Consider the following 25883-nt stretch of genomic DNA (forward strand, 5'->3'; position numbering starts at 1 on the left):
ATTTCATACTGACACTCCTTCCCCCTCCCTCCAATTTCACACTGACACCCCTTCCCCCTCCCTCCAATTTCATACTGACACTCCTTCCCCCTCCCTCCAATTTCACACTGACACTCCTTCCCTCTCCCTCCAATTTAATACTGACACTCCTTCCCCCTCCCTCCAATTTCACACTGACACTCCTTCCCTCTCCCTCCAATTTAATACTGACACTCCTTCCCCCTCCCTCCAATTTCATACTGACACTCCTTCCACCTCCCTCCAATTTCACACTGACACTCCTTCCCCCTCCCTCCAATTTCATACTGACACTCCTTCCCCCTCCCTCCAATTTCACACTGACACCCCTTCCCCCTCCCTCCAATTTCATACTGACACTCCTTCCCCCTCCCTCCAATTTCACACTGACACTCCTTCCCCCTCCCTCCAATTTCACACTGACACTCCTTCCCCCTCCCTCCAATTTCATACTGACGCTCTTTCACTCTCCAGGAGGTGAGTTACTTGCCGCAGAACTCCCAGCCTCTGACCTGCTCCTGTAATCACAGTATTTAGGTGGCTGGTCCAGTTCAGTTTCTTGATCTTGTTAGTTGGGGATTTAGCAATGGTAATGCCATTGAACATCAAGGGGAAATGGTTAGATTCTCTCTTGTTTGAGATGGTCATTTCCTGGCACTTGTGTGGCACAAAAGTTATTTGCCACTTATCAGCCCAAGCCAGGTCTGCTGCATATGGACACAGACTGCTTCAATATCTGAGGAGTCGCAAATGCTACTGAATATTGTGCAATCATCAGCGAGTACCCCCACTTCTGGCCTTATGATGAAGCAGCTGAAGATGGTTGGGCCGAGGACACTACCCTGAGGAACTCCTGAAGTGATGTCCTGGAGCTGAGACGATTGACCTCCAGCAATCACAACTATCTTCCTTTGCACTAGCTACAATTCTAACCTTTTTAAAAATTCATTCATGGGATGTGGTCGACGCTGGCCAGGCCAGCATTTATTGCCCATCCCTAATTGCCCTTGAGAAGGTGTTGGTGAGCTGCCTTCTTGAACCGCTGCAGTCCATTTGGGGTAGGTACACCCACAGTGCTGTTAGGAAGGGAGTTCCAGGATTTTGACCCAGTGACAGTGAAGGAACGGCGATATAGTTCCAAATCAGGATGGTGTGTGATTAGGAGGGGAACTTGCAGGTGGTGGTGTTCCTATGTATTTGCTGCCTTTGTCCTTCTAATTGGTAGAGGTCGCAGGTTTGGAAGGTGCTGTCTAAGGAGCCTTGGTGCATTGCTGCAGTGCATCTTGTAGATGGTACACACTGCTGCCACTGTGCGTCGGTGGTGGAGGGAGTGAATGTTTGTAGATGGGGTGCCAATCAAGCGGGCTGCTTTGTCCTGGATGGTGTCGAGCTTCTTGAGTGTTGTTGGAGCTGCACCCATCCAGGCAAGTGGAGAGTATTCCATCACACTCCTGACTTGTGCCTTGTAGATGGTGGACAGGCTTTGGGGAGTCAGGAGGTGAGTCACTCGTCTCAGGATTCCTAGCCTCTGACCTGCTCTTGTAGCTATGGTATTTATATGGCTACTCCAGTTCAGTTTCTGGTCAATGGTAACCCCGAGGATGCTGATAGCAGGGGATTCAGCGATGGTAATGCTGTTGAATATCAAGGAGAGTTGTTTAGATTCTCTCTTGTTGGAGATGGTCATTGCCCGGCCCTTATCAGCCCAAGCCTGGATATTGTCCAGGTCTTGCTGCATTTCTACACGAACTGCTTCAGTATCTGAGGAGTCACGAATGGTGCTGAACATTGTGCAATCATCCGTGAACATCCCCACTTCTGACCTTATAATTGAAGGAAGATCATTGATGAAGCAGCTGAAGATGGTTGGGCCTAGGACCCTAGGACCAGCGGAGAGTTTTCTTCCCGATTCCCATTGACTCCAATTTTGCTGGAGCTCCATGATGCCACACTCAGTCAAATGCTCCCTGGATGGATAAAGGGGAACCAGTAGATGTCGTGTATTTGGATTTCCAAAAGGCATTTGATAAGGTGCCACAAAAGGTAGGTAGGAGCCTATTGTGTTAGGAGTAATAAATGAGCACGGATAGAGGATTGACCAACTAACAGAAAACAAAAAGTCAGGAAAATGGGTCACCTTCAGGTTGGCAAATTGTAACTAGTGGGGTCCCACATGAATCAGTACTTCGGCCTCAACTATTTACAATCTATATTAATGAATTGGATGAAGGGAACAAGTGTGTAGCCAAATCTGTTGACGATACAAAGGGACAGCAAGTTGTGAGGAGGACACAAACAGTCTGCAACGGGATATAGATAGGTTAAGAGAGTGGGAAAGAATTGGCAGTAGAGTAAATTTGTGGGAAAATGTGAACTTATCCCCCTTAATAGGAAGAATAGAAAAACAAAATATTATTTAAATGGAGAGAAACTACAACATGCTGTTATACACAGGGATCTGAGTGTCCTCATACATGAATCACAAAAAGTTAGTATGCAGATACAGCAAATAATTAGGAAGGCAAATGTAATGTTGGCCCTTATTGCAAGAGGGATGGAGTATAAAAGTAAGAAAGTCTTGCTACAAATGTACAGGGTGTTAGTGAGAACACACCAAGAGTATTGTGTATAGTTTTTGTCTCCTTATTTAAGGAGGGATATACTTGCATTGGTGGCAGTTCAGAGAAGGTTCACACGGTTGTTTCTTAGGATGAAGGGTTGTCTCATGAGGAACAGTTGAGCAGGATGGGCCGATACTCATTGGAGTTTAGAAGAATGAGAGATGATCTTATTGAAACATACAAGATCCTGAGGGTTTGACAAGGTAGATACTGAGAGGATGTTTCCCCACATGGGAGAATCTAGAACTTGTTATGACCAAGGTGGGAGGAGTGCACTGTTAATTCAGTCCCACTTCTCCATAGGTCACTGCATACATTTAAATTTTCCCACTTACCGAAACTGTCAATCATATACTCTAGTTTTTCCCAGAATAAAGCACACCAACCAGGTTTCTTTAATAAATAACAAAATTACAGTGTATAACGAACCACGTTTTAACCAGCAATGATGTAGAACATACATACAAATTGGAATATTAAAGCCCCTTATTTATCCTAGCCCCCACACACACATACATACACGACTGGTAAAGCAGGGAAAAAAGGGGATTTTCGGTTAAAGCTGTTACAAGGAACTAAAAGGAATTTTTAAAAAACTTAGGTTGAAAAGAAGGTATGGAAAGATGTCCTTTGTTTCAGTGAGGTGTCCCAAAGGCTTTGGCGGCTGTCAATGGGCTCTTCCTGGAACAGTTCTTTCCAGGTGAGTTGATGATCAGTTTGGGTAGGCTTTCTAAGAGATGCAGCGACAGAAGGCTTCAAACAAGTCTGACAGCAGGAAATGCAGCAACAAAGGTTTCAGTTTCACACATTTGACATGCAAGTTCTTTTAACGTGCAGGCTTTCTTCAAATACAGGTAAAATAGGAATCTCTTGATGCAGGATTTCTTTTCAAGAGAAAGATGAGCTGATTTTCTTCTGTCCAGGCAGAAACACCAACTGTCCTTTTTTAACAGTTCAAATTGAAACCAAAACCTTTCAGAAGTCCAGTCAAATGACATCTATAAATCTTGGCTTGTCATTTCTCTGCAAACAGCTCTCCAAGTCAAAACAAGCCCTGCTGGGATCTTTGAAAACAGGTGCCTTCCAGTAACTGTATAATCTCATTCCAAACCTTCAGGGAACTTTTAAAAACCCCCACAAAGTTCAGCTTCTTCAAGATTCCAGACGAATCTATGTCCATAATTCAGCTGTAAGTCCTTCAAACATATTTTAGAAAAGAAATATAAGCAATCTCTGAACAAACATGGGGCAGGGGGAGGGGGGCGTCAGGGATAGTGTCAGAATAAGGAATCTCCCATTTTTGACAGTGATCAGGAGGAATTACCTCTCACAGAGGGTTGTGAATCTTTGGAATTTTCTACCTCAAAGAGCTGTGGAGGCCAATTCATTTAATATATTTAAGGCTGAGGGAGACAGATTTTTGAACTTTAGGGGAGTTGAGGGCTATGGGGGGCAGGGAGGAAAACGGAGTGAAGGCTACAATCAGATCAGCTGTGATCTTATTGAATGGCGGAGCAGGCTGGAGGGACCAAATGGCCTACTCCTGCTCCTATATTTTATGGTTTTAAGAAATGTTTTTCTCTATTACAGTCCATTTGTAGTTTTATTCTAAATATTAAATTAGAATTTATACTTAAAGCTATTTTAGTGCAGATATAACATCAGTGGATTACGAGGAAAGATCGCTGACGGCAATTGTTCAAGGTACACACAGGCCCGACAGCTCCACTCTCATCTCAGGAGACTTCACCAACTCCACATACTGTCCACAAGGGAAATAGAAACACAGAAAAATTGGAGAAAAGGTAGGCCATTCGCCCCTTCGAGCCTGCTCCCCATTCAATACAATCATGGCTGATCATCCAAACTCAGTACCTGTTCCCGCTTTCTGCCCGCATCCCTTGATCCCTTTAGTCCCAAGAACTATATCTAACTCTTTCTTGAATATATTTAATGATTTGGCCTCAACTGCTTTCCGTGGTAGAGAATTCCACAGGTTCACCAATCTCTGAGTGAAGAAATCTCTCCTCATCTCAGTTCTAAATGGCTTACCCCTTATCCTTAGACTGTGACCCCTGGTCCTGGACTCCCCCATCATTGGGAACATCCTCCCTGCATCTAGTCTATCCAGTCCTGTTAGAATTTTGTAGGTATCTATGAGATCCCCTCTCATTCTTCTAAACTCAAGCACATACAAGCTTAAATTGACCCAATCTCTCTTCGTACGTCAGTCCTGCCATCCCAGGAATCAGTCTGGTGAACCTTCACTGACTCCCTCCATAGCAAGAACATCCTTCCTCAGATAAGGAGACCAAAACTGCACACAATACTCCGGTTGTGGTCTCACCAAGGCCTTGTATAATTGCAGCAAGACATCCCTGCTCCTGTACTCAAATCTTCTCGCTAGAAGGCCAACATACCACTTGCTTTCTTAACTGTCTGCTGCACCTGCATACTTACCTTCAGCGACTGATGCAGAAGGACACCCAGGTCTCGCTGCACCTCCCCTTTTCCCAATCTGTCACTGTTCAGCTAATAATCTGCCTTTCTGTTTTTGCCACCAAAGTGGATAACCTCACATTTATCCACACTGTATCGCATCTGCCATGTATTTGCCCACTCACTCAACCTGTTCAAATCATACTGGAGCTTCTCTGCATTCTCCTCACAGCTGACACTCCCACCCAGCTTTGTGTCGTCTGCAAACTTGGATATATTACATTTAATTCCCTCATCTATATCATTAATATATATTGTGAATAGCTGGGGTCCTAGCACTGATCCCTGCGGTACCCCACTAGTCACTGCCTGCCATTCAGAAAAAGACCCGTTTATTCCTTCTCTTTGTTTCCTGTCTGCCAACCAGTTCTCTATCCGTGCCGGTATATTATCTCCAATCCCATGAGCTTTAATTTTGCACACTAACCTCTTATGTGGGACCTTATCAAAAGCTGTCTGAAAGTCCAAATACACCACATCCACTGGTTCTCCCTTATCTATTCTACTTACATCCTCAAAAAATTCCAGTCGATTTGTCAAGCACGATTTCCCTTTCGTAGATCCATGTTGACTTTGTCCGATCCTGTCACTGTTTTCCAAGTGCTCTGCGATTACATCTTTTATAATAGACTCTAGCATTTTCCCCACGACTGATGTCAGGCTAACCGGTCTATAATTCCCTGTTTTCTCTCTACCTCCTTTTTAAAATAGTGGGGTTGCATTAGCTACCCTCCAATCCATTGGAACTGTTCCAGAGTCTATAGAGTTTTGAAAAAATGGCCAGAAATGCATCTACTATTTCTAGGGCCACTTCCTTAAGTACTCTGGGATGTAGATTATCAGGCCTTGGGGATTTATCGGCCTTCAATCCCATCAATTTCCCCAACACCATTTCCCTATTAAAACTGATTTCATACAGTTCCTCCATCTCACTGGACCCTATGTTCCCCAACATTTCTGGGAGGTAATTTGTGTCCTCCTTGGTGAAGACAGAACCAAAGTGTGTATTTAATTGGTCAGCCATTTCTTTGTTCCCCATTATAAATTCCCTCGTTTCTGACTGTAAGGGACCCACATTTGTCTTCACTAATCTTTTTCTCTTCACATATCTATAGAAGCTTTTACAGTCAGTTTTTAATGTTCTCTGCAAGCTTACTCTCATACTCTATTTTCCCCTTCTTAATCAATCCCTTTGTCCTCCTTTGCTGAATTCTAAACTGCTCCCAATCCTCAGGTTTGCTGCTTGCTCTGGCCATTTTATATTTCTCCTCCTTGGATCTAAGACTATCCCTAATTTCTTTTGTAAGCCAGGGTTGAGCCATCCTTTCGGTTTTATTTTTGCACCAGACAGGAATGAACAATTGTTGAAATTCATCCATGCGCTCTTTAAATGCTAGCCATTGCCTATCCACTGTCAACCCTTTAAGTAACGTTCCCCAATCTATCATAGCCAACTCCCGCCTCATACCTTCATAGTTTCCTTTATTTAGATTCAGGACCCTAGTCTCGGAATCAACTCTTTCACTCTCCAGCTTAATGAAGAATTCTATCATGTCATGGTCGCTCTTCCCCAAGGGACCCAGCACAACAAGATTGTTAACTAATCCTTTCTCATTACACAATACCCAGTCGGGGATGGCCTGTTCTCAAGTTGGTTCCTCAATGTATTGGTCCAAAAAACCATCACGTACGCACTCCAGGAATTCTTCCTCTATAGTATTATTGCTAATTTGGTTTGCTCAATCTATTTGTAGATTAAAATCAAGCATAATTACAGTTGCACCCTTATTGCAAGCGTCTCTAATTTCCTGTTTAATGCCATCCTCTGCATCATCACTGCTGTTTGGGGGGCTATATACAATCCCCACTAACGTTTTCTGCCCTTTGGTGGTTTCTTAGCTCCACACATACAGTTTCCACATCAGGATTCTCTGAGCTAATATCCTTCCTCACTATTGTATTGATTTCCTCTTTTACTAACAACGCTACTCCACCTCCTTTCCCTTTTGCCTGTCCTTCCAAAATATTGAATACCCTTGGATGTTCAGTTCCCATCCTTGGCCACCCTGCAGCCATGTGTCCGTAATTGCAACTATATTGTATCCATTGACATCTATTTGTGCAGTTAATTCACCTACCTTATTGCGAATACTCCACGCATTGAGACACAATTCCTTTAGGCTTGTCTTTTTAACATTCTTAGTCATCTTAGCATTATTTTGCACTCTGGCCCGATTTGTTTCTTGACCTTGATTTCTATGCCTTCCACTTTTGCCTTTTTGTTTCTTGTTTTTCATTTCTATCCTTGTTTCCTCCTCCTCATTCTCCTTGCTCAGGTTCCCATCCCCCTGCCATTGTAGTTTAAATCCTCCCCAACTGCACTAGCAAATACCCCTCTGAGGATATCGGTTCCCGTCCTACCTGGGTGTAACCCATCATGCTTGTACAGGTCCCACCTTCCCCAGAACCAGTCCCGATGTCCCAGGAATCTAAATCCCTCCCTCCTGCACCATTGAGATCCTGTGATTACTACCTTTGAGGTCCTGTATTTAAATTTAGCTCCTAACTCCTTAAATTCATCTTGCAGGACCTCATCCTTTTTCGACCAATGTTGTTGGTACCAACATGTACCACAACCATTAGCTGTTCACCCTCCCCCTTCAAAATGTCCTGCAGCCACTCTGAGACATCCTTGACCCGAGCAACAAGAGGCAACATACCATCCTGGAGTTTTGTATGCAGCCACAGAAACATGTCTGTTCCCCTTACAATTGAATCTCCTATCACTATGGATCACCCAGTCTTTTCCCTCCTTTGCTGTGCAGCAGAGCCATCCATGGTGCCACGAACTTGGCTGTTGCTGCTTTTCCCTGAGAGGCCACCCCCCACCCCCCCACAACAGTATTCAAAGTGATGTCCTGGTGTAGTGGGACAAACATTCCTGCTTCAACCAGCACCACCATATTAACTTGATTAATCGGTCACTCACCTCATTGCTCTTTGTGTGATCTTGCTGTACACACGCTGCCAGGGACAGCATTTCAAAAGGAACTATCTTGTCTTAGAGATGTTAAAAAGAATTGGCACACTGTGTGTTTCACAGAAAGCTGATTTGGCAATTGTCCAGAATATTAGCCCCTATAACTGGGCTGGAGTTCATTAACATGAGCAGGAACAGATCCCAATGAACACGGTTCAGTCTGTGATCTGACTAACAACAGAATTCACCTCCTGCAGTCACTTGTGAGCTTGCTGATGTCTCAGCAGGTTGCATGAACGAGCAAATCCCTTCCCACAGATGGAACAGCTGAATGGCCTCTCCCCAGTGTGAGTACGTTGGTGTACAGTGAGGTCAGCTGATCGCCTGAAGCCAGTCCCACAGTAAGAGCATCCGAACGGTCTCTCCTCAGTGTGAACTGGCTGATGATGCATCAGCTCCCCAGCACTTTTATAGCACTTCCCACAGTCTGGGCATTTGAACGGCCTCTCCCCAGTGTGAACTCGCTGGTGTATCAGCAGGCTGGATGAATCAGTGAATCCCTTTCCACACTCAAAGCAGGTGAATGGTCTCTCCCCGGTGTGAACTCGCTGGTGTATCAACAGGCTGGACATTCGCCCGAACCTCTTCCCACAGTGAGAGCAGCTGAATGGTGTGTAACCAGTGTGAATGCGCTGGTGCTCCCTCAGTATATATGGGCTCTTAAAGCTCTTGTCACAGTCAGCACAATTAAACTGTCTCTTGTCATTGTGAACTTGCTGGTATCTCAGCAGGGCACAGTAAAACATGCATCTCTTCCCACACACGGAGCAAGTGAACCCCTTCTCCCCAGTGTGAACTCGCTGGTGTGTCTGCAGGGTGGATGGATGAGTGAATCCCTTCCCACACACAGAGCAGGTGAATGGTCTCTCCCCGGTATGAGTGCGTCGATGACTTTCCAGCTCAAACGGGTAATTAAATCCCCTCCCACAGTCCCCACATTTACACGGTTTCTCACCGGTGTAACTGCGCTTGTGTTTTGACAGGCCAGATGATCGACTGAAGCCTCGTCCACACACAGAACACGTGTATGGTTTTTCCCCACCACAGCATTTTGCTTTCATGTTCAAAGACCAATGATATTAAGATACCGATGAATTGAGCATCTCTGTCAGATCTTGATGTGAAGTTTGGTTTGAGTTTCCTGCCTGTCCATACTTCCCTTCTAATATCCTGCAAACTGAATTTAAAAAAGGAAAAAGGAAACGTGAGATGGAACCCACAAAAACATACAAGCAGGATGTGAAATTGAGCTGAATGAATCTGGTCATTTGAGGGGCCGACACTCGGAAAAGTTGACCATGAAAGCTGGTGGATTGTCGTACAACCCCCAACTGGTTCACTAACATCCTTCAGTGAATGGAGCTGCCACCTGGTCTGGACCTAGACAAGACAAAGCCCCTGGGATCCAGGGGAATGTAACAAGCTGGACACAAAATTGGCTCAGTGGCAGGAAACAAAGAGTAATTGCTGGCAGGTGTTTTTTAGCGACTGGAGGACGGTTTCCAGTGGAGTTCCGCAGGGCTCAGTACTGGGTCCACTGCTTTTTGTGGTATATATTAACAATTTGGATATAAATATAGGGGGCGTGATCAAGAAGTTTGAAGATGATACAAATTGGCCGTATGGTTGATAGCGAAGTGGACGGCTGAACACTGCAGGAAGAAATCAATGGAATGGTCAGGTGGGCAGAAAAGTGGTAAATGGAATTCAACCTGGAGAAGTGTGAGGTGATGCATCTGGGGAGGTCAAACAAAGCAAAGGAGTATACAATTAATGGGAGAATACTCAGAGGTGTAAAGGAAGTGAGTGAATGTCCACAGATCCCGGAAGGTAGCAGGACAGGTCGATAAGGTGGTTAAGAAAGCATATGGAATCCTTTCCTTTATTAGCCGAGGTATAGAATATAAGAGCAGGGAGGTTATGCTGGAACTGTATAAATCATTGGTTAGGCCACAACATGAGTATTGTGTGCAGTTCTAGTCACCTCATTACAGAAAGGATGTAATTGCACCAGAGAGGGTACAGAGGAGATTTATGAGGATGTTGCCAGGACTGGAAAAATGCAGCCATGAGGAAAGATTGGATCGGCTGGGGTTGTTCTCCTTGGAACAGAGGAGGCTGAGTGGAGATCTGATTGAAATATACAAAATTATGAGAGGCCTGGATAGAGTGGAGGTGAAGGGTCTATTTACCTTAGCAGAGAGGTCAGTGACTCGGGGGCATAGATTTAAAGTGATTGGTAGGAATATTAGAGGGGAGATGAGGAAATGTTTTTTCACCCAGGGGGTGGTGGGAGGTCTGGAACTCACTGCCTGAAAGGCTGGTAGAGGCAAAAACCCTCAACCCATTGAAAAGAAGTCTGGATATGCACCTCAAGTGCCTGCAGGGCTAGAGACCAAATGCTGGAAAGTGTGATTTGGCTGAGTGGCTCATTATTCAGCCGGTACAGACACGATGGGCCAAGTGGCCTCTTTCTGTGCCGCAAATTTTCTACGATTCTATATGGTCTCACCAAGGCCCTGTACAGCTGCAGTAAAACCTCCCTACTTTTACACACGATTCCCCTTGGAATAAACACCAACATTCCATTTGCCTTCCTAATCACTTGCTGTACCTGCATATTAAACTTTTGTGATTCATGTACCAGGACACCCAGATCCCTCTGTACCACCGAGTTCTGCAATCTCTCTCCATTTAAATCGTATACTGCTTTTTTATTCTTCCTGCCAAAGTGAACAAGTTCACATTTCCCTACATTATACTCCACCTGCCTATTTCTTTCCCACTCACTTAAGCTATCTATATCACTTTGTAGACTCTTTACCTCCTCGACAACTTACTTTCCTTCCTATCTTGGTGTCATCAGCAAATTATGCTACCAGACATTCAGTCCCTTCATCCAAGTCATTGATATAAATTGTAAACAGAATGAAAGAAATTAAATGGAGTAGAGGAGCAAGAGATCTGGAATACACTCACAGAAATCACTGAAAGGAGCGACACGTTTATAAGACTACAATAGAACAAAGGAAATCCCCAGTTTCATCGAGAGGAATTTAATCCAACAGCAGGGAGGTACTATTAAATTTATAGAGAACCTTGTTTAGACCACAGAATTCTTACAACACAGGAGGAGGCCATTCAGTCCATTGTGTCTGCACTAGCTCTCCGAAAGAGCAATTTACCACTGCCACTCTCCCGCTTTCTCACACAGCATATTCTTCCTTTTCACATAACAATCCAACTCCCTCTTGAACAGCTCAATTGAACCTGCCTCCACCACACTCTCAGGCAGTGCATTCCACATCCTAACCACTTGCTGCGTGAGAAAGATTTTCCTCATGTTGCCATTGTTGCTTTTGCCAATGACTTTAAATCTGTGCCCTCTCCTTCTCGATCCCTCCACCAATGGAAGTTACTCCCGATCTACTCTGTCCAGACCCCTCCTGATTTTGAACACCTCTATCAAATCTCCTTTCAACCTTCTCGTCTCCAAGGAAAACGGTCACAACTTCCCCAACCCAGTCACGTAACTGAAGTTCCTCATCCCTGGAACCATTCTCGTGAATCTTTTCTGCACCTTCTCCAATGCCCTCGCATCTTTCCGAAAGGGCGGTGCCCGGAGCACATAGGATCATAGGAAATAGGAGCAGGAGTAGGCCATTCAGCCCATCGACCCTGCACCACCATTCAAACAGATCATGGCTGATCATCTACCTCTACGCTATTTATCCCCACTATCCCCATTTCCCTCATCAGTATCCAGAAATCTATCGACTTCTGTCTTCAGCATGCTCAATGATTGAGCTTCCACAGCCCTCTGGGGTAGAGAATTCCAAAGATTCACCACCCTCTGAGTGAAGAAATTCTTCCTCATCTCAGTCTTAAGTGGCCTACCTCTTATTCTGAGACTATGTTCCCTGATTCTCGGCTCACCAGCCAGAGGTAACATCCACCCTGTCAGGCCCTGTAAGAATTTTGTAAGTTTCACCTCTCATTCTTTGAAACTCCAGAGAATACAGGCCCAGTTTCTGCAATCTCTCCTCATAAGACAATCCCACAGGGGTTCGTCTGGTGAACCTCTGTTGCAATCCCTCTTTGGCAACTATATCCATCCTTAGATAAGGAGACCAAAACTGAACACAATACTCCAGCCGAGGTCTCACCAATGCTTTATACAATTGAAGCAATACATCTTTACTGCTGGACTCAAATCCCCTTGCAATGAAGGCCAACATACCATTAGCCTTCTTAATTGCTTGCTGCACCTGCATACCAGCATTTAGTGACTCATGAACAAGGACACCCAGGTCTCTTTGGACATTAACACGTACCAACCTCTCACCATTTAAGAAATACTCTGCCTTTTTGTTTTTTCTACCAAAGTGGCTCACTTCACACTTGATTATGATTAGAGATACAGCACTGAAACAGGCCCTTCGGCCCACCAAGTCTGTGCCGAACATCAACCACATATTTATACTAATCCTACACTAATCCCATATTCCTACCAAACATCCCCACCTGTTCCTATATTTCCCTACCACCTACCTATACTAGTGACAATTTATAATGGCCAATTTACCTATCAACCTGCAAGTCTTTCGGCTTGTGGGAGGAAACCGGAGCACCCGGAGAAAACCCACGCAGACTTATTGACATTATATTCCATCTGCCATGTTCGTGCCCATTCACTTAGCCTGTCCAAATCCCCTTGAAGCCTCCTTGTATCCTCCTCATAACTTACATTGCCATGTAGCTTTGTGTCATCAGCAAATTTGGAAATATTGCAATTGGTCCCCATATCCAAGTCATTTATATAGATTGTAAACAGCTATGGCCCAAGCACTGATCCTTGCAATACCCCACGAGTAACAGCCTGCCATCCTGAGAATGACCCATTTATTCCTACTCTCTGCTTTCTGTCTGTTAACCAATTCTCAATCCATTGCAGTATATTACCCCCAATCCCACACTTGAAGGGCTGTGTGCAGTTCTGGTCTCCATTAATAAAAAGGCAATTGAAGCACTGAAGAAAAAGCAGAATAGATTTAGAAAGATGTCACCAGAGAGGATGTAACTATCCAACAAGATTTTTCAGGCTGGGTCTCCTTTCTCTGGAAAATAGGAGATCGGATAAAGGTCTTCAAAATTATAAGTAGGTCGGAACAAGGGGTCAGCAATATAAGATAGAAATTAAAATGTCAAATAAAGAATTTAGGAGGAATTTCTCTACTCAGAGAGGTGAGAATGTGGAGATCACTGCCACATGGAGTGATTGAAGCAGATGGCAATGATGCATTTAAGGGGAGGCTTGAGGTTGAAGGGAATAGAGGGATATGAGGGTAGCGTGGTGCGAGGTGATTAGATTGGCTGGAGGCTCTTTTTTTACTCTTTCATGGGATATCAGCATTGCTGGCAAGGACAACTTTTATTACCCATCCCGAAATGCCCTTGTTGGTGAGCCGCCTATTTGAACTGCTGCAGTCTGTGTGGTGTCGGTACACAGTGCTGTTAAGAAGGGACTTCCAGGATTTTGACCCAGTGATAGTGAAGGAACGGTGATATAGTTCCAAGGCAGGATGGTGTGTGGCTTGGAGGGGAACTTGCAGGTGGTGGTGTTCCCATGCATCTGCTGCCCTTGTCTTTCCAGGTGGTAGAGGTCGCGGGTGCTGTCGGGGGAGGCCTTGGTAAGTTGCTGCAGTGCATCTTATACATGGTACAGATTGCTGCCACTGTACACCAGTGGTGGAGGGATTGAATGTGTAAGGAGGTGGTGGATGGGGGTGCCGATCGAGTGGGCTGCTTTGTCTGGATGGTGTCGAACTTCTTGAGTGTTGTTGACCTGCTCTTGTAGCATTTTGGCAGAACAAATAGGGAAAGGTATTATATAGTTAATGGCAAAGTTTAAAAGAGTGTGCAGGAACAGAAGGACCTGGGAGTGCATGTCCATTGATCTTTGAAAGTGCCAGGACATATTGAGAGAGTAGTTAGTGAAGAATATATATATATTCTTTATAAAGCTCTGGTTCGGCCACAACGAGAGTTTCTGCATCCAGTTCTGGTCACCATGCTTTCAGAAGGATGTGAAGGTCCTTGACAGGGTGCATAGAAGATTTACCAGAATGGTTCTCGGGAGAGGGGAATTTAGCTACAAGGCTAGGTTGAAGAAGCTGGAGTTGTTCTCCTTGAAGTAAAGGAGGTGTACAAGATTATGATAGGTTTAGATAAGGTCGACAAACAAAAGCTATTCCCATTAGCTGATGGTACAAGGACTAGGGGGCACAGATTTAAGTCTTTGGGCAAGAGATATCGGGGGGATGTGAGCTAGAAGCTTTTTTTAAACAGTGAGTGATAATGACCTTGATCTTGCTGCCTCCAAGGGTGGTGGAAACAGAGACAATCACTGATTTCCAAAGCAAATTGGATAGGCACTTGAGGGAAATAAACGTGTGGGAGCAGAGCAGGAGAATGAGACTGATTAGATTACTTGACAGAGATTTGGCATGGATTCAATGGGCTGAATGGCCTACGTCTCAGCCATAATGACAGTATGACATATTTGTGTAAACTCTCCTTCTAATTCAACTCTTGGAATCCAGGTATCATTCAGGTAAATCTGCACTGCACTCCCTCAAAGGCCAATATATCCCTCCTGTTGTCTGGTGTCCAGAACTGAACACACTACTCCAGGTGTGATCTAATCTCAGTGCTTTTCCAGTCCCACTGATACTGGAAACCTTTTCCCACAGACAGAGCACACAAACCTTTTTGCTTCAACATTCAAAGGCCAATGATATTCAGGTCCTGATGAATCGAGTGACTGTCAGAGCTTGATGTGATGTTTGGTTTGAGCTTTCAGTCTGCAAATCCTCCCCTTCTAATACCCTGTAAAAGGGTACAGAAGCTATCACTGTCAGTCCAGGATAGAAATTCACAACTGGGCAGGGGGCGTCTTTAAATGTAGGAGGAGAGAAAATGGTGAGAAACCCCCAGAGTGCAGAGTGACAAAAGAAATGAGTCAATGATCGTCTCTTCCAGACTCATTGAGATCAACAATTTCAGATCAGAACCACTGCTCCTATTTTTTCAGACTTGCAGCAAGTGTTGGTAATGATTCTGCTGCTGCCAGTTACGTATCCTCTAAAGTCATCTTGTGTTTCTTTATCTGTCCCATTACCATGTTCTTCTGTCTTGCACCATCCTCTCTGTTGCTATTTAATCTCTTCTGCCTTCGACCCTATCACTGACCCCTTTTGTTCTTTCCTCCCCCTCCCCATCCCCTCCCCCTTTCCTTGCCTCTGCATTTGTTTAAAGCCTGTTACATCTCCAACTTTCCCACTTCTGATGAAAAGTTACTGACCTGAATCGTTAACTCTGTTTCTCTGTCCACAGATGCTGTCTGACCAGCTGAGGATTTCGAGCAATTTCTCTTTCCACCCAGATTTTCGCTTTTGACCCTGAAGCCCCGCCCACTCTCTCCCTCATCAAGATGGCCACGCGTGCGCCCTCCTTCCTCTACGAAGATGGCGGAAGGTTGCCAGGGTAACCCGGGCCTGCCAGCGGAAGAAGGCACGTCTCCCCGCTGTGCCCTGACTCCAACTCACAAGATGGCGGCCAGCGTCCCCTCATCCCCGGGCCTGTCACCACGGAGCACTTATTCGGGGGCTCAGGCCTATCCTAGGTGTTGATGAACCTTCCCAGCCCAGCAACGGCTCCAATTTCTCCTCTGCACCCACAATCTCCTCCTGAGCCGCCTGTTCCACTGCAGTCAGTCTTCACCAATGGACTGCGCATGCTCGGGGCACTGCCCAGCAATTTCCTCCCCCTCCCCACCGCGCCGACGCACTGGTTTCCTTTCGTCTTTCCTAGGGGACTATCTGACCCGCGAGGAATTCTAGGTAATCAATCTGCCATTACTCTCTGAGGTAGTGTAGTCATTGAAAGGGCACTTTCTCATCCCCGGGCAGTTCCGAGTAAACACACCATGGTTAAAAACTCCAAATGATGAAGTGAAAATTCATTTTTTGGTCATTAAATTAAGATTGTGCCTTTTTCACTACCTGTTCAGCAATGTCGTTGACTCACAGCTGCCCTCTGAAATGGTCTAGCAAGCCATTCAGTTGCATCAAACCACCATAAAGTCTAAGAAAAGGAATGAAACCCAGCAATGGCCTAGGCACCAGAAACGACAACGGCAAATCCAGCCTTGTCGTCTGCCGTCCTCCTGACTAACAGGCTGGGGGCTTGTCCCAAAATTGCGAGACCTGTCCAACAGACTCGTCAAGCAATGGCCTGACATAGTCATATTCAGCAGCAGGACAGACCCACCAGAGGTGGCGGCACAGTGGATATACACAGTGGCGGGAGGTAGTTGCCCTGGGACTCCTCAACAGTGACTCCGGACCCCATGAAGTCTCATGGCACCAGGTCAGAAATGGGCAAGGAAACCTCCTGCTGATTACCGCCTACGGCCGCACCCCCCTACCTCAGCTGATGAATCAGTGTTTCTCCATGGTTGAATACCAATTGGAAGAAGCACTGGGGGAAGCAAGGGGATAGATTTTGAACAGATCTAGAAACTCACAATGGGAATCCAAGCGGCGCTATGGGCCATCAGCAGCAGCAGAATTGTATTCGACCACAATCTGTAACTCCGTGGCTTGGGAAATCCGCCACTCTACCATTACCACCAAGTTGAAGGACCAACCCTGGTTCCATAAAGAGTGCAGCACCAGGCATACCTAAAAATGAGGTGTCAGCCTGTTGAAGCTACAACACAGGACTACTTTCATGCCAAACAGCACAAGCAGCATGCAATAGACAGGGCTTAGCAATCCCATAACCAATGGATCAGATCTAAGCTGTGCAGTCCTGCTACATCCAGTCATGAATGGCCGTGGACAATCAAACAACTAACAGAGAGGAGGAAGTTCCACAAATATCCCCATCCTCAATGATGGGGGAGCCCAGCACATCAGAGCAAAAGACAAGGCTGAAGCATTTGCAGCCATCTTCAGCTCCTAAGGTCCCCAGCATCACAGATGCCCGTCTTCAGCCAATCCAATTCTTTCCACATGATATCAAGAAATGGCTGAAGGCACTGGTCACTGAAACATTCCGGCATTGATACTAGAGACTTGTGCTCCAGAACTAGCCGTGCCCCTAGCCAAGCTGTTCCAGTACATTTACAACACTGGCATATACCTGGCAATGTGGAAAATTGTCCAGATATGTTCTGTACACAAAAAGCAGGACAAATTCAACCTGGCCAATTACCACCCTATTAGTCCACTCCTGATCATCAGGAAAGTGATGGAAGGGATCATCGACAGTGCTGTCAAGCAGCACTTGTTCAGGAATAACCTTCTCACTGACTCTCAGTTTGGGTTCTGCCAGAGTCACTCAGCTCCTGACCTCATTACAGCCTTGGTTCAAACATGGACAAAAGAGTTGAACTCCAGAGGTGGGGTGAGAGTGACTGCCCTTGATATCAAGGCAACAGTTGACCGAGTATGGTATCAAGAAGCCCAAGCAAAACTGGAGTCAATGGGAATCAGGGGGGAAACTCTCAGCTGGTTGTTGTCATACCTAACACAAAGACGGTTGTGGTTGTTGGAGGTCAATCATCTCAGTCCCAGGATATCACTGCAGGGGTTCCTCAGGGTAGTGACCTAGGCCCAACCATCATCAGCTGCTTCATCAATGATGTTCCCTCCATCATAATGCCAGAAGTGGGGATGTTCGCTGATGATTGGACATGTTCAGCACCATTCGTAACTCCTCAGATACTGAAACAGCCCGTGTCCAGTTGCAGCAAGACCTGGACAACATCCAGGCTGGGCTGATAAGTGGCAAGTAACATTTGCATCATACAAGTGCCAGGCAATGACCATCTCCAACAAGAGAGAATTCAAATATCTCCCCTTGATGTTCAGTGCCATTATCGTCAGCTACTATCAACATCCTGAGGGTCACCATTGACCAGAAACTTAAGTGGACCAGCCACATAAATACTGTGGCTGCAAGAGCTGGTTAGAGGCTGGCAATTCTGTGGCGAGTAACTCACCTCCAGTCTCCGCAATGCCTGTCCACTATCTACAAGGTACAAGTCAGGAGTGTGATGGAATACTCTGCACTTGCCTGGATAGGTGCAGTTCCAATAACACTCAAGAAGCTCAACACCATCCAGGACAAAGCAGCCCACTTGATTAGCACCCCAGCCACTACCTTCAATATTCAATCCCTCATCACTAACGTACAGTGGCAGCAGTGTGTACCATATTCAAGATGCACGACAGCAACTCACCAAGCCTTCTTCAACAGCACTTTCCAAACCCGCAACCTCTACCAATTCGAAGGACAAGGAGCAACAGATGCATGGAAACACCACAATCTGCAATTTCCCCTCTAACCCACACACCATCCTGACTTGGAACTATATCGCCGTTCCTTCACTGTCGTTGGGTCAAAATCCTGCAACTCCCTTCCTAACAGCACTGTTGGTGTATCTGCACCCCACACAGACAGCAGCAGGTCAAGGAGGCAGCTCACCACCACCTTCTCAAGGGCAATTACAGATGGGCAATAAATTCTGGCCTGGCCAACGACACCGTCATCCCATGAACAAATTGAGGTGAACTTGACCCAGTGTCATGGAATAAAAACAAAAACGATTACGATAAGTGCCCTAATGCATCACAAATATGAAACAAACAACAATAGCAATACAATGATGCACAGAAATAGTTAAATCAAAATGTGAATGTGCAGTTTGATCTTTGCCATGGTTGTGGAAGTCACCAAGCGTACACAGACACTGGATCCTCCTTCCCCAGGGCCACCTGAGCACAGACAAGACCATGGAAGATAGGCTTCAGCCAAAGCCCCATGGACCCCGCCCATCCCAGAACTACAAATCAGAGAAGTCTTCTTTGATAGAGCCCGTGTGACAGGAATCAATACCCACCTCCTCACCACTGGTGCACTGTGTCTCTAGTCTGTACAGTCTCCGTAAATACAATCCCCTGATTTCTATTTAGTCATCATCTTTCCATCCATTCTGCTGCCTGACCCTGCACTCCACACAGCCTGATCATGGTCACCTTGCAGATTGTACAGTTATGGATACCAAGCTGGTTACAAAACAGAAAACAGACAGTAGGGGTTTAGACTAATTTCTCAGACTGGCAAAAGGTGGGAAGTGGTGTTCGACAGGCAGCAATGCTGGGACCACTGTTATTGACAATTTACATAAACGATTTGGACTCAGGAATGTTACGTCTGACCGCTCAAGACAAGGCCTCCAATCAAGTTATATGATTCTGATGTGGTGGGAGAAACACACTATTGATTCAGTCCCATCCCTACACAGATCGCCTAACATATCATTTTAAACTTTCCAAATTAAAGTAAGACCCAGCTAAATTCTACCATCTATTAACACTGGAATGAGGCTAACTAAACCAGGTGTCTTTAGATCAACAAATTAACTGTTTAATTAGAAAAACTAAATTCTTAAACTCTATTAAGATATAAACAACATTAAAAATAGAAAAAATTAGTGTCTTTGCATATTTATGTTCCTGCCAAAGTGAAATCTTCCAATGTGGAATAGTCCAAGGTTGCTTGATGTCCACACAGCCGTCCGATGAGGAAAAAAGGGTTATTCAACAGTAGAACAGTCCTTAGCCTAATTCAGCAGTTGAATTAAAAACAAGAAATGCTGGAACCACTCAGCAGGTCTGGCAGCATCTGTGAAAAGAGAAGCAGAGTTAATGTTTCGGGTCAGTGACCCTTCTTCGGGAACTCCGAAGCAGTTGAATTGATGCTCTTCTTTCCCAGTGATGAATTTTAACAATTAGAGTTCAGTAGTTTAACCAATTCCTTTTCTTCTTTTAAGAAATTAATCTGGTTTGACATCAGAATTCTGAGAGTATAATAAATAGGGTTTAAATAAACAGAGAGCTCTCATTTCCTTCAGTATATGTTGGTCCAGCTGTCTGTCTGCGTATCTGTCAAAAGCCAGTTTTTCAGCTAGTTTAAAATGTCAATCAGCGACAATGTATCTCATGTCCATTCTGTAATGAGGTAACCAGAGCTGTACACAATACTCAAGTTGTGGCCTAACCAATGAGTTATACAGTAGTAAAACCGTGCACCATTTCTCTTAATGATTAAGATCTCCATACAGTTTTAAGATAGAATTTGCAATAGGTGGTGGACAGTGACTGTATTTACTGCTGGATGCCAGTACGCAGGCGCAGTGCCACTTTGATCGGAGCTGTGCGAATGCCGTAAACACATTTCCAGCAGGTGAGAGTCATCTTCGTGGCCATCTTCGTGACGACACAGAGAGTAGGCGGGGCTTCAGGCTCCCTGTGACCAGGAGAGAAAAATCATTGACTCATTGATTTGATTCTCACTCTGCAACACAGGGGCTGGAGAACTGAACCCAGTCAGAGTAGAGGGAGGGAGAAAACTGGCAGTGGAGGAAAGAAATGGTGCAGCGGCTTTGGATTTCAGCACAAGGAGGAGGGAGAGTGTGTGGGACGGGGATTTACAGCTTTGGGGCAACAGGGATACTGCAGGGTGTTCTGCAGGGATTGGTGCTGGTACTCTTGCTGTTCGTAGTGTACATTAATGATTTAGATGTGGTATGATCAGTAAGTTTGCAGATGACACGGGAATTGGCGGTGTTGTAAATAGTGAGGAGGAAAGCCTTAGATTATAGGACAATATAGATGGGTGGAGCAGTGGCAAATGGAATTTAATCCTGAGAAGTGTGAGGTGATGCATTTTGGGAGGACTAACAAGGCAAGGGAATATACAGTGGATGGTAGGACCCTAGGAAGTACAGAGGAACCTTGGTGTAGTTGTCCATAGATCACTGAAGGCAGCAGCACAGGTAGATAAGGTGGTCAGGAAGGCATATGGGATACTTGCCTTTATTAGCCGAGGCATAGAATATAAGAGCAGGGAAGTTATGATGGAGATGTATAAAATGCTAGTTAGGCCACAGCTGGAGTACCGTGTACAGTTCTGGTCACCACACTATAGGAAGGATGTGATTGCACTGGAGAGGGTGCAGAGGAGATTCATCAGGATGTTGTCTGAGCTGGAGTATTTCAACTATGAAGAGAGACTGGATAGGCTAGGGTTGTTTTCCTTAGAGCAGAGAACACTGAGGGGGGACCTGATTGAGGTATACAAAATTCTGAGCGGCATAGATCGGAAGAAACTTTTTCCCTTAGCGGAGGGGTCAGTAACCAGGGTGCATAGATTTAAGGTAAGGGGCAGGAGGTTAGAGGGGATTTGAGGAAAAGATTTTTCACCCGGAGGGTGGTTGGAATCTAGAGCGCACTGCCTGAAGAGGTGGTAGAGGCAGGAACCCTCACAACATTTAAGAAGTATTTAGATGAGCACTTGAAACGCCATAGCATACAAGGCTATGGGCCAAGTGCTGGAAAATATGATTAGGATAGGTGCTTAATGGGCAGCACAGGCATGATGGGCTGAAGGACCTGTTTCTGTGCTGTATAACAATGACTCTATTTCAAACAAGAGAGGAGAAAATGTTCTATAGAAACTAGAATTGTGTGTTCTGAATTTCTATCCTGGACTTACAGTGATGATTATTATAGACTCCTTTTACAGGGTATTAGAGGGGGAGAATTTGCAGACATTGATTTTATTTTCAATCTGTACATAGGGGGTTTCCCACCATCGATCCTGAAGGTGCTGGTAAGTGCCAGGGTTACTGTTTACATCCCACTGAATTGCAACAAATTATCTGAAATTGTTGAACTCATTGTTGAATCCAGAAGACTGAAGCGCCAATTGAAAGATGAGGTGCTTTTCCTTGAGCTGCTTGGAGAAATACCTAGCACAAAGGAAGATGGTTGTGATTGTTGGAGGTCAATCATCTCAGTCCCAGGATGTCATTGCAGGTGTTCTTCAGGGTAATGTCCTGGGCCTAACCATCTTCAGCTGCTCCATCAATGACCTTCCCTCCACCATAAGGTCAGAAGTGGGAATGTTTACTGATTATTACACAATGTTCAGCACCATTCGCGACTCCTCAGATACTGAAGCAGTCCGTATCCAGATGCACCAATACCTGCACAACATCCAGGCTTGGGCTGATAAATGTCAAGTAACATTCACGCCACACAAGTGCCAGACAATGACCATCTCAAACAAGGAAAAACATCTAACCATCTCCCCTTGATGTTCAATGGCATCACCATCGCTGAATCCCCTGCTATTAACATCCTTGGGAGGTGACCATTGACCAGAAACTGATCTTGACCAGCCAGGTAAATACTGTGGCTTAAAGCCTGGCTCGGGTATAAAATTAAAAGTTGACCCAACCACAGCCAACCCGAACCCGACCCCTTTAATTATTTTTCATATCTGATCCGACACGACACGAATATCTGTTCCGGCAGCAGGCTAGTCCTGAAGATGGAGTTGTGGGGAATCATGGGTAAGCCTGATCCCGTGACTTCCCGGAAGCAGTGTCCAGCCCGACCTGAACCCGAATGCTGGACTTGGAATCTCGATCCGACTCGACCTGACCCGAACCCGACACCTGTAGTCGGCTCTAGTTGGGTTCGGGTTGGGTAGCCAGGCTTTTCTGTGGCTACGAGAGTATGTCAGAGGCTGGGAATTCTGCAGTGAGTACCTCACCAGTGACTCCCCAGAGCCTGTCCACCGTCTACAAGTTATGAGTCAGGAGTGTGATGGAACACCATCCACTTGCCTGGATGGGTGCAGCTCCAAAACCACTCAAGAAGCTCGTGTTACGACCATGTGAGAAAGAGGTCTCGGGTTCCTTTTCAGCCTTCACCTGGTCTTACTGTAACAGGGTTTAAATTTTAAACACACCGTGTTTTTAGCTCCCCATTGGTGAACCCTGTTCACTGTTTTCCAATTATATGGCAAAGAAACCAGCAAACACACAGGTTTTCTTAGGTTTAAAGAAAAGTGAAATTTATTAAACTGAAACTCTAATTTGGTTGACTCCTACGGATACACAACGCGCCCACGCTAGCATGCATACGCGATACACACATGCTGATAGGAACAGAAAGAGAGAAGAAAAAAAGTGGAAAAGTTTGAGGCAATATCTGAAGAGTTTTTGTTCTGGGTCTTCAAGCTCACTGTAGAGTCCTTGCTTGTAGGTAGATCTGTTGGGGCCCAGTATTCTTAAACCTTGTTCGATGTAGGAGACTTTTGTCTCTTGGGGTTCAAGTGTCTTCGGTGGGTTTTTGAAGTCCGTGAGAAAGAGATGGGAGCAAGCAGACAGGCAGGAGGTCTTCTTCAGACCCAGAGCATTCTGCGTTCTGCCAATTCAAACACTGTCTCTCCAATTTAAAACTTTCAGTTCAAGCTCTGCAACAGCCAGTTAGTCATGTGACAAACTGGTCTGACGACATGTTTGTGGATTGTATTGGAGCAGGGGAGAGCTCCTTTGTTCCCAAACACTGTCTGTTAATATGTAAAAATGTTTTTCTAGCCAGGGGCCTGGCAACCCCGTGTAATAGGCCTTCTCTGCCCAGCAACAATGTGAAATTTCATGTCCATGTGGCCAAATTAATGTGCCTCATACTTGGCAGGTGGGGGCCTGCATGACACTCGACACCACCCAGGACAAAGCAGCCCACTTGATTGGCATCCCATTCACAAACATTCACTCCCTCCACCACTGATGCACAGTGGCAGCAGCGTGTACCATCTACAAGATGCACTGCAGCAACACATCAAGACTCCTCTGACAGCACATTCCAAACCCGTGATCTCTACCACCTTGAAGGACAAGGGCAGCAGATGAAAGGTCACAGACCTGAAACATTGATACTGCTTCTCTCTCCACATATGCTGCCTGACCAGCTGAATATTTCCAGCATTTTCTGTTTTTATTGCATGGGAACACCACCACCTACACGTTCCCCTCCAAGCCACACATCATTCTGACTTGGAACTATATCACCATTCCTTTTCTATTGCTGGGTCAAAATCCTGGAACTCTCTTCCGACAGCACTCTGAGTGTACCTATCCCACATGGACTGCAGCGGTTTATGAAGGCAACTCACCGCCACCTTCTCAAGGGCAATCAGAGATGGGCAATAAATGCCAGTGTGGCCAGCAACGCCCAGATCCCGTGAATGAAGAAAATAAAATTAGGTGAACCCTTATATCTGAGGGTTGTAGGGCTGGAGGAGATTATCGAGATAGTGAGGGGTGAGGGCATGCAGGGATATGAAAACAAGGATGAGAATTTTTAACTTGAGGTGCTGCTTCACTGGGAGCCTATATAGGTCAACGAGCACAGTGGTGATGGGTGAACAGGACATGGTTCGAGTAAGGACGTAAGCAGCAGAGTTTTCGACTATCTGAAGTTTACAGAGAGTAGAATGTGGGAGGCCAGCCAGGAGTGTGTTAGGATAGTCAAGCTGAATGATAACAAATGCATTGATGTAAATTTCAAAGGCAGTTGAGCTGAGGCAGTGGCGAGGTCAGACGATGAAGGGTTTGTCTTATGAGGAGAGGGTGAGCAGGTTGGGCCAATATTCATTGCAGTTTAGATGATTGATCTAATTGGAATGTCTATTACTTGGAAGGGGCTTGACAGGGTAGATGCTGAGAGGATGTTCCCCCTCGTGGGGAATCTGGAAATACAGGGCTCAGTTTCAAATTAAGGGGTCTCCCATTTAAAGAGGGAGATGAGGAGGAATTTAGTGCTTGTAATTCCCTTCCCCAGCAAGCTGTGGAGGCTGGGTCATTGAATATATTCACGGTTGAGTTAGACAGATTTTGGTTGACAAGTGTTATGGGGAGGCAGGCAGGAAAGTGGAGTCAAGGCCACAGTCAGATCAGCCATGATCATATTGAATGGCACAGCAGGCTCGAGGGGCCGAATGGCCTACATTGGCTCCTGTTTCTTATATTCTTATGTGACTGAGATGGAAATAGGCGGTATGAATGATGACGCCGATATGCATTTGTAAGCTCATCTTGGGGTCAAATATGACACCAAGGTAATGAGCCATTTGGTTTAGCCTCCGACAATTGCCAGGAAAGGGTTGGAGTCAGTGACTAGGCAGTGGAGTATGTGGCAGGGACCGAAGACAATAGCTTCGCTCTTCCCAATGTTCAATTGGAGGACATTTCTGTTCATCCAGTACTGGATGTCAGATAAGTCAGGACAGTGTGTGACTTGGAGGTGATGGTGTTCACATACACCTGCTGCTCTCGTCCTTCTAGGTGGTGGAAGTTGAGAGTTTGGTATGTTCTGCCAATACTCTGGTCAAGTTGTAGATATATGAAAACCCTCCCCTTCACTCCCTGTCCCTGCCACCTCGCCCTCTCTCTCCCTCCTCCCATAGAGGGCAGTCTTCTGTAGATCCAGACTGGGTGGCAGGTTCCCTTCCCTGAAGGACATTAATGAACTAGTTGGTTTTTTACGACAATCCGAAGGGCCGGCCCCATAAATTACCCCACAGATTTATTCATCACAATTTCACACGGTGCCTTTGTGTTTTTGTGAGTTCTCTCACACTCCCTTTTTCTTGTTTTAAATCAGTTTCACAGGGTATTAGAAGGGGAGGATTTGCAGTTGGGAAACTCAAACCAAGCAGCACATCATGATTTGATGGAGTCGCCCAATTTATCGTAACCTGAATATCATCAGATTTTGAGC

General features: G+C 45.5%; 2 protein-coding genes across 3 annotated transcripts in view; both read right to left on the reverse strand.

Annotated features, from left to right (window-relative positions):
- LOC137348548 (zinc finger protein 91-like) overlaps window positions 1–15786 on the reverse strand; it is a 103481-nt gene extending 87695 nt beyond the window's left edge. The window contains exon 1 of the mRNA XM_068013849.1: window positions 15542–15786. The gene's annotated coding sequence lies outside the window, so the exon portion shown is untranslated. The remainder of the gene's footprint in view (window positions 1–15541) is intronic.
- Window positions 3012–15860, reverse strand: LOC137348957 (zinc finger protein ZFP2-like). 2 transcript variants are annotated; one of them, XM_068014195.1, is made up of 4 exons: window positions 15786–15860; window positions 14946–15066; window positions 8128–9355; window positions 3012–3835 (listed from the first exon to the last, which is right to left on the reverse strand). In XM_068014195.1, exon 3 carries the CDS (start codon window positions 9237–9239, stop codon window positions 8376–8378), a length of 864 nt encoding a protein of 287 aa, XP_067870296.1. In that variant the 5' UTR covers window positions 9240–9355; window positions 14946–15066; window positions 15786–15860; the 3' UTR covers window positions 3012–3835; window positions 8128–8375. The 2 variants fall into 2 exon arrangements, with proteins under 2 accessions (XP_067870296.1, XP_067870297.1); XM_068014196.1 differs by lacking the exon at window positions 14946–15066 and having other exon boundaries at window positions 15786–15857.
- Between the last annotated feature and the right edge of the window lie 10023 nt (window positions 15861–25883).

Source organism: Heterodontus francisci, chromosome 34, assembly GCF_036365525.1.
Source record: "Heterodontus francisci isolate sHetFra1 chromosome 34, sHetFra1.hap1, whole genome shotgun sequence".
Classification (NCBI taxonomy): domain Eukaryota; kingdom Metazoa; phylum Chordata; class Chondrichthyes; order Heterodontiformes; family Heterodontidae; genus Heterodontus; species Heterodontus francisci.